Here is a 12,479-nt window from a genome sequence, read left to right as displayed (position 1 = left end):
TCAGTGAAAGCTGTTGAACAACGCTGTTTGGACAATTTTTTGTTTTATTTCAGTCAGAACTGTGATATAAAAAGTAGCGTGGCAATTCATAGTTTTAACGAGGTTTGGAAATTTTGGAAGAGGTGTCTTACGTTATTAATACAGATACAGAAAAAGGATATGTACTAAGAGCGAATTTCTCTCATGTGATATTGTGTCTAATTTTATTCCTAAATTAAAGATATTCGTTGCTAACTATTATTGTGATGCTTTAATCGGTTATGGTCCTTCCTTGCGGTATTCCTAATTCTGTCCTCTAGGAATGTTCATTATACCATATTTCCTTTTTACTAAAACAATTAATATCTTTTCCGAGAGTAAATCGGCCAGGCAGGATGCTGAAATTGCTGACCACTCCACCTTATATAGTCTGTGAAACTCCATGGGCTTTCTTAAGGAGGTTGAAGCAGTTTGGTCAACTCTAGATTTTAGTTTGTAAAAAATATATATGATAGTATAGGATCTACCGCATGTGTGAGAATTATTTCAGATTTATTGACCATCCAGAAGCTGAGATATTAATTTCCAAAAATGCGTCGTTTTACATGGGGTTATATGGAGAAAGCGTTGACGGCGATGATTGATCCCAATTTTCTTTAATATCTAGTCTATATAAACGCTCAAAAAACGTGCCTACGCGTACAGTAAATTAATGCGAACATTTAGAACGCAAGAAAACACGTATTCACCATCTAATAACAAATATATTACAAGTTAAAGCGATCGAAATTAGACTGAAATAGCAGTTGATAGTTCGCGAGTAGGTAGATGTGGCAACGCAGCGTCGCCCGCGTTTTGGCTGTACCCGAATGCTGTCGGTATGTGCACATTTTTGTGGTTCTCTTCCGTGCTATGTCCACGATTATTTTATTCTCTTTGGAAATAAAACCAAAAAATCATGAATCTAACGAAAGAAAACCAAAAAATTGTGAACATGACATAAAAGAGAACCCTAAAATCGTTGACATTACTACCGGAAATAAGTTGGCAATGCAAGTTCATATTTTTTAATTTACTATAGCTCAAACGATTGCTCCCTAATTGCTCCCTCAGAATCGACGATTGCTCCCCTTTTAAGATTATTATTTTTCGAGATATTTAATAAAAACGAAAAATTTTTAATTTTTATTGAAAAACATATTTATAATAACTCTATGCAACTTTATAGGGCATAGAACGATTGCTCCTTCATTGCTCCTTATTGCTCCATCATAATTTTAATGATTTATTGCATTTTTATTGAAAAAATAACAAATTAATCATTTCACAAGGCCGCCTATTGTAACTATGGCTCGGCAGCGCATGCGCATGCTACCATAACTATGCGCATGCGCGATGGTATCTGTTAGAGCTTTTACGGATACCATAGCGCATGCGCGTATGGCTTCTGCTTTCTGCTCATGGCTCCTGCAATTTTATGTGCTTCCATCTTAACTATTTCTCGCTTCGCTCTATTGGGATTTTTAATCGCTCCATTCGTATAATTAATTTTGTATGATATTTTAGCAGAAAACTGTTTATTTTCTTGGAAAAATACATTTCTCACAGTCTTCTGCAAGTATATCCAACATAAAACGATTGCTCCTTAATTGCCCACCTGTCAGCATTGTGCATGAGCCCTTATTGACGTTAGGCTTAGTTTCCACGCGTCGCGTCATCTGTCGTTAAAGCCTCTTGCACAATGCCAGGCAACAGGCAATAGGAACAGGGAATAGAAATCAGAAATCATGTATAAATGCAGAATAAACAGTGACACAGGCAATAGACACAGAGTTTCAGTCACGTTGGAAATTCTGTGCCTATTGCCTGTTGCCAACCAATCATAGCATTCGAACTTTTTAGGTTGTAATTAACGATTTTTTTAGTTATTTCTTGTTCCTATTGCCTGTTGTCTGGCATTTATTTTTCGTTTTTAAGACTAATAATAAACCAACAAACGCTAAAATTAGACCAACAATCATCAGCAAACAATTACGCATCGATTAGGCTTTTTTGAAATTAAAAATAAAATTTTTCCGGCTAACTTAATGCTAATTTTTCTTTTTAAATTTAAAAAAAAATTAAGAACCAACAAACGTTGTAATTAGGCCAACAATCACCAACAAACGACCAACAAACGATAAAAAAATATGAAAATTAATAAAGTCGAAGTTGACCGGTTAAGTTACCGGAGCCATGTTGAGCCGCACGTAACGGCAGTTGCTAAACGTAAACATGCCGGTGAATTTTCTGTCATTCTGGATAAGGTTAGGTGCCCGCGTTTTGGCTATACCCAAATCCTGTCGGTATGTGCACGTTTTTGGTTCTCTTGCGTGCTGTGTCTACTATTTTGTAGTAATGTCAACGATTTTAGGGTTCTCTTTTATGTCATGTTCACAATTTTTTGGTTTTCTTTCGTTAGATTCATGATTTTTTGGTTTTATTTCCAAAGAGAATAAAAAAATCGTGGACATAGCACGGAAGAGAACCACAAAAATGTGCACATACCGACAGCATTCGGGTACAGCCAAAACGCGGGCGACGCTGCGTTGCCACATCTACCTACTCGCGAACTATCAACTGCTATTTCAGTCTAATTTCGATCGCTTTAACTTGTAATATATTTGTTATTAGATGGTGAATACGTGTTTTCTTGCGTTCTAAATGTTCGCATTAATTTACTGTACGCGTAGGCACGTTTTTTGAGCGTTTATATAGACTAGATATTAAAGAAAATTGGGATCAATCATCGCCGTCAACGCTTTCTCCATATAACCCCATGTAAAACGACGCATTTTTGGAAATTAATATCTCAGCTTCTGGATGGTCAATAAATCTGAAATAATTCTCACACATGCGGTAAATCCTATACTATCATATATATTTTTTACAAACTAAAATCTAGAGTTGACCAAACTGCTTCAACCTCCTTAAAAGAGGATACCTTTATCAACCTTATGTGCCCTATTGTGAGTTGTTTCTATTTCCAGCATATATTGTGTCATATATGTATTTTTAACAAAAATATAAAGATGCGATATTAGGAACACTTTTTTTCGACGACAAAAAATGCTATTTTTTTGTTTTCTTTCAAAAGATAATTAAAGTAAACAATGAACACATTCATGCCATGGACATCATATTACGATAATCCCAGAATAAAATGATGCGGTTTAATTATAGTCTTATAAAACTTTTTAGTCAAAATTTTGGTTTTTAAAAATTGGTTGCGATATTAGGCACAGTTCCTCTAATCCTGTATTCCTGTATTATAGCATTATAGATTAATGCTCTTATACATTAAGATAATTTCTTATATTTATTAATTGTTATCGTTGGAAAAAGAACGTAACATTGTATAAAATAATATTAGAAGCAAATAATTACTCATCAACTGCTCCTTTTCTTTTCCTCGTTTGTTCAGATAATAGAGTTTGCAAGTCAGGTTGATCTCCACTTCTACGTTCTGCAGGGGGATTTATATCATAACCCGTTGAAGTTGAAGAACTTGTTCTGCATTAAAATGTGGTGTCATTAAAAATTGAATTATTTAAAATATTGTAGCAATGTGCCAAAAAATCAATATTTAAATAGTAAGATGTTATTATATTTTATGACATAAGTCCACTGAGAAAAAGACTTGTTAATCCCAAGAAATATTTAGTCCGATACGTTCAACTAAACATTTTAATTAGTTAACTAAACATTAGTTGTTTCAACAATTTATTTAGTTCTTTTAATCAAGAATTAATTAATTCAAATAATGTTTAGTTAATTAAGTAGAATGTTTAGTTGAACGTATCGGACTAAATATTTTTTCGAATTAACAAATTTTTGTTCTCAATGTCATTATAAGTAAAAAACAAGTATAATTACTTATCAACTGCGCCAGGGTCTTTTGTCGTTCGTTCAGGTAATGGAACGGGCCGGCTATATTGCTCTAAAGTCTTGAAAGCGCTTTCTACAGCTCTGCATTAAAATGTAATATGATTAAATGTAGAAAAAGCAATTTTTTTAAATAATACAGTTGTAATTGTTTTTAGTAAAATGCCATTACATTGAATGATATAAACAAAACGATAATTACTTATCAATTGCGACGAAGTTTGTTTTTAGTTGTTCACGTGCAACAAGCCACTCTTGAATTCTCTGTTCTGCAGAGGGACCCATATTAGAAACCGTTGAAGCTGAAGTGCTAGGTCTGCAATAAAATGTGATGTCATTAAAAATGGAATTATTTAAGATATTAACATTGTAAATTATTCTTATGCAGAAAAGTCAAAATATTTAAATAGTAAGATGTTATTATATTTTATGTTATAAGTCATTATAAGTAGAAAACAAGTAATTACTTATCAACTGCGTCTGAGTCTTTTGTCATTTGTTTAAGTGTTGGAACGGGCGGGCTATCGTGCTCTAAACTCTCGAAAGCGCTTTTTACAGCTCTGTATTAAAATGTAATATGATTAAATGTAGAAAAAGCAATTTTTTAAAATAATACAGTTGTAAATTTTTCTAGTAAAATGCCATTACATTGAATTATATAAGCAAAATGAGTAATTACTCTTGAATTGTTTCTAAACTTGTTAATAGTTGTTTAACAATCTGTGGATCGGGCCGCTTTTGAGTTCCATCTTCTGCAGAAGGACCCATATTAAAAACCGTTGAAGCTGAAATGCTAGGTCTGCAATGAAATGTGATGTCATTAAAAATGGAATTATTTAAGATATTAACATTGCAAATTATTTTTGTGCAGAAAAGTCATAATATTTAAATAGTAAGATGTTATTATATTTTACGTTATAAGTCATTATAAGTAAAAAACAAGTAATTACTTATCTACTGCGCTTGTGTCTTTTGTCGTTTGTTCAGGTGATGGAACGGGCAGGCTATATTGCTCTAAAGTCTTGAAAGCGCTTCCCCACGTTCTGCATTAAAATGTAATATGATTAAATGTAGAAAAAGCCATTTTTTAAAATAATACAGTTGTAAATTTTTCTAGTAAAATGCCATTACATTGAATTATATAAGCAAAATGAGTAATTACTCTTTAATTGTTTTTAAACTTGTTAATAGTTGTTTAACAATCTGTGGATCGGGCCGCTTTTGAATTCCATCTTCTGCAGGAGGGACCCATATTAGAAACCGTTAAAGCTGAAGTGCCTGGTCTGCAATGAAATGTGATGTCATTGTGATGTAAAAATGGAATTATTTAAGATATTAACATTGTAAATTATTCTTATGCAGAAAAGTCAAAATATTTAAATAGTAAGATGTTATTATAATAATACGTCTTTATTTCAGCTATACGCCAAAAAAGGACTTGGTTTATAATTCTTACTTAAAACACACATCCATCCACACATCATCCATCTTTCTTTTTTACATACTAGACACTACAGACGCGCGCTTTGCGCGCGCTATTTAGCTTTAACATTATGCTATTACTATTACATTATTAACTCCTTGATACACACAACTGTCAAAATATACAATGACAGCTGCAAATGAAGTAAGCGCAGCAAGAGAACCAATCGGCATCGCGGAAAAGCGACAACAATAAACTTCACATCTCCTTTTTAGAAGAGGACCCGCCGCTATACATTGTTATTTACAACCGCTCTGAAGCTATTTCCATTACTGTCTCTACTCACGCTCCTTCCTGACTTATCTCTTCCTCTTTTTTCTTTTCCTTTATCCTATCTTTTTTATAGCATTCTTCTCTCCTTTTCCATAATCTATTTAACACTTTTTCTTTTTCCATTCTAAATTTGTCATCGCATATGTTCACTAATATCTCTTTGTTATTCCTACTTAGATTCTCAAACCACATACTTGTAATATTGCACTCGCTTATATAATGCTCTAAGTTGTCCCTACCTGTTTTGCAGAATCTACATTTCGTATTTTCTTCGTCCATCCAATAATTATTTGTGTCCTCTAAATTTCCGCACCTTAATTTTACCATTGCTCTAATCTCATCTCCTGTTTTTACTTTATCCAAGTTTGCTTTTAATAAATAACTAGGTGTTTTGTTTCTCGCCTCTATCTCTTTGTACCTTGTATCATACCTTGCCTCTGCTATTTTACTGTTTATTATTTGCCCTTGAATGTCCTGTTCCCTTATTCTTACTAAGCCTTTAGTATTTTTGCCTTTATTATTTAATTCTTTTATTACTTCAGAGCTCCAACCATTATTATTATAAAATCTTTCTCGTTCCAAATTATATAAATCCTTTTTCTTTTTATCCATGTCCTTTTCATCCCAACATGATGCCTTTACTAAACTTCCGTCTTTTTTCTCTCTGCCTCTTTTCTCGTACCTCATGGCTCTTATACCCCAACAAATTTTTAGTTTCTCTAATCCTAGTTCCCTTAGTATTACACACCTCGGTGTGCAAAAATCTAGTCTAAATACCCATCTTACATAACCTAACGTGACTTTTTCAACTCCTTTTTTTCACTCCACCCCCATACCACTCTGCTCCGTATTCCATTACACTTTTCACTAGGTACTTAACCTTTGTTGTGCACACCTCTTCAAAATTACGTATTGTGCACAGGGGGTCTATTAGACCCCAGTCACTTAATTGTTTATTACAGACGTACAATTCGTTATTTTGACTCAAACAAAATTGCTGGCTATTGTTCAAAGCTTCCAAAATATGGTCTAATACATAAAAGAACTATAAATGATGTTAACTAAAAAAACCGAAAAATGGACTTTTTCACAAAAAAATGCATAAAAAATTCAATTTTTAATATTTTTTAATAATTTTTGCGGGATTACTTTCTTAAAATACTACACTTTCAAGGAAAAATATTAGTTTATAGCGGAGTTAAAAAAAGTATATTTACTATTTACTTTTTTTTTACTTCTCACTACTGCCAAGAGCAGACTAAAGCCGGACGGGCAAAACTATGTATAGGATCTTGAAGTGTTATTCCTAGACTACAGGTAAATGGCAGCACAGATCCCGATTCGCATTGTACGTATTAGAAAAACGCGTTTGAAAATATGATGGGGTCTAAAAGACCCAGTGTGCACAACAAAGGTTAAAAAGCGTTTATCTCCTATTAAAATCATCTTTGCATAATCTTTCTCTTAAACCTCAGACCCTATTTGCAGCGATCCTTCCTTTCCTTTTCAGTTCTTTTATATGATCGACATAATTACCTTTCCCATTAAACGTGAATCCCAGATATTTAAACATTTCTACTTCCTCTATTATTTTATCGTCCCATCTTCATGTCTTCCTACCTTTTTTACCTTTACTATTAAATACCAACACTTTAGTTTTTTCTGTACTTAACTCTCCGAAAACACAAAAAGTCAATTTAATCGTTTTTTTGCCAGAAAATTTTTTAGTCAGAAATATTAAAAAAAAATAAAATTTTTTTTCGTAAATTACGTTTTTTTTTTTTTCAAAAGAACACTTATGGGTCAATTTGACCCTACACTCATTTTAATCGTCCATTATTTTAAATTATCGAGTGCGATCAGCTTCAAAAAATTTCCAGATATACTTGGAACATTGTTAAATCAATTGATATAAATAAAAAGTGCCGTTGGAATTATTTACATATTTAAAAAAATTTTAAAAAATTTTTTTAATTACTTTTTTTTAATTTTTTTAAATATGTAAATAATTCCAACGGCACTTTTTATTTATATCAATTGATTTAACAATGTTCCAAGTACATCTGGAAATTTTTTCAAGCTGATCGCAATCGTCAATTTAAAATGATGGACGATCAAAGTGTGTGTAGGGTCAGATTGACCCAGAGTGTTCTCCGTGAATGAAAAAATAGGTGTGTTCTCGGAAGGTTAATTCTAGTTTCCTTTCTTTTAAAAATCTTTTTAACATGCTCATCATATCTAGTAAAGCCTCTCTATTTTTCGCTACCAAAACCATATCATCCGCGTATGCTAATGACCACACTCTCACTCCTCTTAGCTCTACTCCTCCTATGCCACGCTTTTCTAAAGCTTTATCAATGTCCGCAATGTATAAATTGAACAGGGCGGGACTTACCACACAGCCCTGCCTTACCCCTTTCTTCGTCTTGAAGCACCTTGTGAACCCATCCCTTCGTCCTTATTGTCACCTCCGTCTCTTTATAAATTTCTTTTATCTTGTTTATTAAACTATGTTCCACCCCTTTCTCTTCCATTATCTTCCATAGAATTCCTCTGTCTACGTTGTCGAATGCTGCCTTTAGATCCACAAATATTGCAAAAATCTTGTCTTTCCCAATTGCCATACCTTTCTCCCTCTCCCTTTGCACAATATGGTTCAAGATAAATTGTTGTCCATCGTAGACCTCCCTTTCCTAAAGCCGGCTTGGCTGTCAGGTATCATTCCTTTCTTCTCCATTGTTTCATTCAATCTATTCTTTAGTATTTCCACATATAACTTGTATGCAGTGCACAGCAGAGAGATCCCTTGATAGTTGTCTGTTCTCTCTTTATTCCCCCTTTTATATAAGGAGACAACTATACTTGTTCGCAATCGCCATTCAGTCGGAATTTTACCTTCATTCCAAATAAGCTTCAACAGATCAGTTAGACCTCTTCTTACTGCTGCGCCACCATACCGCCATGCTTCCATTGGGATTCCATCGACACCTGCAGCTTTGCCTAACTTTATGTTCCTGACTGCCCTCACTATCTCCTCTTCTTGCAACTCCCTTTCTGTATCTTAAACCTGTTCCTTATTTATTTCTTCTGTTTCCATGTCACGCATCTCCAACACCTCTTCCCTTACTTCCATCTCAGTCTTCCCTAACAACTCCATGAAGTAACTTCTCCAGTTCTCTTTTGGAATATTATTCTCTTTCCATTCTTTCTTCTTTTTTCGACTGTTTATGTAGTTCCAAATTTTCTTTTCGTCGTTCAGTTTTCTTAATTCTTCTTCTTCCCTCTCTCTCCTCTCCATCCTTTTCCTCTCTAACCACCCCTTCAGGCATTTCTTTCCTTCCAAATAGTCTTCCTTACTTCCCTTTCCACTCTCCGTCTTCTGTATTTTTTTTTTACCTCCCTCTTCTTTCTGGTGCAGCTCCTATCCCACCAATCTTTGTGCCCTATTTTTCTTCTCTTTATCTTGACTTCCTTATAAACTAAAGCTTCAAGGATTCAGTTTTCAATTTTCTCCCATTTCCTATCCACCGACTCTATTTCCTGGTCCTCGTTTTTATTCCATATCTCCGTCCTCTCCCTGTATAATTTCCTTACCTCTTCGTTTCAACATATGATCTTCTTTGACATATTCTGTTTCTCTTCTTCCTCTTCTGTCTACACTCTATTTGTCTCGTATTCTCCTCTTTCTCCAGTAACAAGGTCAAAAGCAAATGATCCGAGTCCACCCTGTCCCCTTTTCTAAATTCCAACACTCGTTCTTGCGCACTATCATTTACAATTGTATAATCGATTACCGAGCACCCTCTCGCACCCACATACGTATATTCCCCATCCCAAATTCCCTCTGTACATCCATTCAAAAAATACTATCCTTTTTCATTTATCATATCCACAAAACTTCTACCGCCATCTCCTATGACTTTATCTTTACTCTCGTTTTCAAAGTCATACTCATCTTTCCTACACCCTCCTAAGTTTCCTATTCTAATATTAAAATCGCCTCCTATAATAATATCCTCTCCTTCGGATCCTTCGCATTGCTCTATTATTTTCGCCATTATCTCTTCAACATCTTTCTTTGCTTCTACATTATATACTGTAAAAATATTTAGTCCTTTTTCCTCTTTTACTATTCTCGTTCGCGCAATACTTTCTGTAATCATTACACTTTCATTTTTCTCCACTTCTGACCCCCAATCTTTTCTAATACTTATTAGTAAACCTCCCTTTGCCCTACCCTTCCTCCTTTCCCTTACAGCGTTAATGTTTTTCCAGCTGTGCGTTTCCGGCAGTCTACCCTTAATTCTATCCCATCCCTTATCCTCTAACCATGTTTTACATAACCCAATATAATCGAAACCTACAATGTAATTCCAAAAATCTTTGTCCTGTTTCTCGATACCCGCTACATTTCAAAAAATTATTTTTCGCCTATTTTCGTTCTTCAGCTGCTGCACTTTTCCGGCCTCCATTCGTGTTATTTGCCTATTGTCATCTTGAATGTCATAACTTGCTGGTTCTCTACCCCTAACTTGGCAACCATCTATAAATTTTTCTTTTCTATTAGCTTATTTTCTTTCTCGCTCCATACATACTTCCTACCTTGTACCTCTAGCTTCTTATAACTTATTTTCACCCATTTTCCTTCTGTTTTCTCTTTCCATGCCCGTTCTTTTATCCGTCTTTGCACTTCTCTGTCCTCAAAGGTCACGTCATGATCAATAAAAATTTTCTTACTTCCCAGCTTCTTCTTCTCCTTCATGATATTATCCTTCGACTCCCAGCAGTCCATTTCAACTATTACTATCTCTCTTCCTTCTTTGCCTGTCGACCGCACCTTCTTTACTCCTGCTTTTGCACCAAACTCCCTCTCAAGAAACGTCTCCGCTGTGTCCATTAAGCTCTTGTTTTCCTCTTTATGTAATCCTCTCATCACTGGATTATTTTTCTTTTCCTTTCTTTCCTTCATATTTCTTTTTCTCTTCCTAACCATCTCCGCCACCTTTCCCACAATCTCCTCCATTTTGCCGCCGTTCGCCTCTTCCGTTATGTTTTCACTCTTTCGTTCAATCTTTGATAGTCTCCCTTCTATCTTATCCTTTCCTCTATCCTTTCTTCTTTTTTTCTTTATCCCTCTTCTAAGACGCTCAACCTCTCTCTCATCTCTCTCATCTCGTCTCTCAGGTCCCTCATCTCGTCTCTAATTTCTCTCAGGATTGCTAACGACAAACCATCCTTCTTTGTTACTGACAAATCTCCTTCCTCTTCTCTCTTCTTACCTGCAGCGCCGACTCCTTCCTTCGATTTGTCTATTCCTGGTGGCGTTCTCACAGTCTTGTTACCTCTCTTGAAAATTTCCTCCGCAAGTTGTTCTTTTTTCTCTCTTTTCTTCTTAGCTTTCGCTAACTCACCTGCCATACTATTTTCACTTCTCTGCACATACTCCAGTATGCTGATCGAGCTCGATTTCTCTCTCATTCTTACCCAGGTAGAACAGCAAATCACAATAAAGTCAAAATGATATCAAAATGACGACAAAATGACGATTTTTGGTCATTTTATTATCATTTTAATATCATTTTGACTTTATTGTGACTTTCTGTTCTACCTGGGTACCTCCTCCGTTGTAAGTCTTCCTTTTCCTCTTTTTTCTTCTTTTGGTGTGGCAAAAATTTCTTTACCCGTTTTCTCACTACTTAAACTATCCAAATTTGTAGCCAAATTCACATCTTTATTCCTTTTTACTACCTTCTCACTTTCGCCTGCCTCTCCCTCCATCCTGTACGTCACTTGTTCACGCTCTCCTTCTAGTCAATGGCTACGTTTACACCCAGCGACCTGATCGCGGCCTGACCTATATTGTGGCCCGAAGTAGGTCTAGTCATCATTCGTTTACACCGAAAGAAACCTAAAAATTGACGGGATCGTATTTGGGATCGCCCTGAATTGCAGCGAATCCGAACAAGCAAATAAAGCTTTTAGGACGCGTCGCGCTTGATCGCGCGTTTACATCGCAAATGATAACGGCCGATTTCAGGTCGGGTCACTAAAATCACGGTCTTACATACAGGTCTGGAAACTTCAATGGTGGGGGTAGGTCGCTTAGTGAAGTTGTTTTTAAGTCATCTAATAGCCACTAGAGTCGTTGCGATCGATGTTCGCGCGGTGGCGAGGGACGCCGGAGGCCGGGGGGGATATCTGTCATATGAAATTTGGCGGAGTGGTTTTGTGACAACTTCGTAGTCTCGACATTATGGGTTCGAATCTCCGTGCCCTTAATTTTTTTTTTAAATTCTTTCACAATAATAATGTGATAAATAATAATGCTTTAAATAATTAAAGACTACAAATTAATAAAATATGTATAAATATAAATATAAATAAAAATAAATATATAAAAATAAATATAAATATAAAATAAATACGAGTTTTTATTCTAAAAATTAAGAACAAATAAAAATATTTTTTATATGTGTATTTTTATCCTTTTTTTTTATTTTTGTGGGCATTCCAGGTTGTCAATTCAAGGTAAGTATAACGAATAAAAATTAACTCTTTAATTTTATCTCCTTTTATTTTATTTTTAAAATTCTTGCAGGTATTTTAGTTTTTAAAATCAAGTACATACGAGAGAAAATATAAATCAATCCTTCAATTTTTGCCATTTTATTTTATTTTTTACAGGTATTCCAAAGTTGAAATGGACAGTGTTTGGCTGCATGCAAGAAAGTATTGCAAGGTAAGAAAGATGATATTATTGAGTAAGAAGGATATTATTGAGTTAGGGTCAAAGCACGTAATATTGCGTAGCGATATATGA

The 12,479-nt window shown here is 34.7% G+C and overlaps 1 protein-coding gene across 11 annotated transcripts in view; it reads right to left on the bottom strand.

Moving 5' to 3' along the window:
* Window positions 1–12,479, bottom strand: part of LOC139819673 (uncharacterized) — a 40,970-nt gene that overhangs the window by 21,680 nt on the left and 6,811 nt on the right. For 5 of the 11 annotated variants that reach the window (XR_011733793.1, XR_011733791.1, XR_011733792.1 and 2 more), the window contains exons 2-8: window positions 5,066–5,186; window positions 4,854–4,946; window positions 4,583–4,702; window positions 4,371–4,463; window positions 4,106–4,219; window positions 3,895–3,987; window positions 3,406–3,531 (exon numbers count right to left, since the gene is read on the bottom strand). Coding sequence is in view for 8 of the 11 variants with exons in the window: in XM_071789230.1 (XP_071645331.1) it covers window positions 3,406–3,531; window positions 3,895–3,987; window positions 4,106–4,219; window positions 4,371–4,463; window positions 4,583–4,671 (515 nt within the window). In the remaining 3 variants the exon portion in view is untranslated. Of the gene's footprint in view, window positions 1–118; window positions 461–1,518; window positions 3,283–3,405; window positions 3,532–3,894; window positions 3,988–4,105; window positions 4,220–4,370; window positions 4,464–4,582; window positions 4,703–4,853; window positions 4,947–5,065; window positions 5,187–11,407; window positions 11,568–12,479 lie in introns of those variants that run through there. The other 6 variants (XM_071789228.1, XM_071789226.1, XM_071789224.1 and 3 more) reach the window with 3 other exon arrangements.

Source organism: Temnothorax longispinosus, chromosome 9, assembly GCF_030848805.1.
Source record: "Temnothorax longispinosus isolate EJ_2023e chromosome 9, Tlon_JGU_v1, whole genome shotgun sequence".
Classification (NCBI taxonomy): Eukaryota; Metazoa; Arthropoda; class Insecta; order Hymenoptera; family Formicidae; genus Temnothorax; species Temnothorax longispinosus.
Note: the sequence above shows the minus strand (reverse complement) of the source record. Positions and strands in the feature narration are given on the sequence as shown.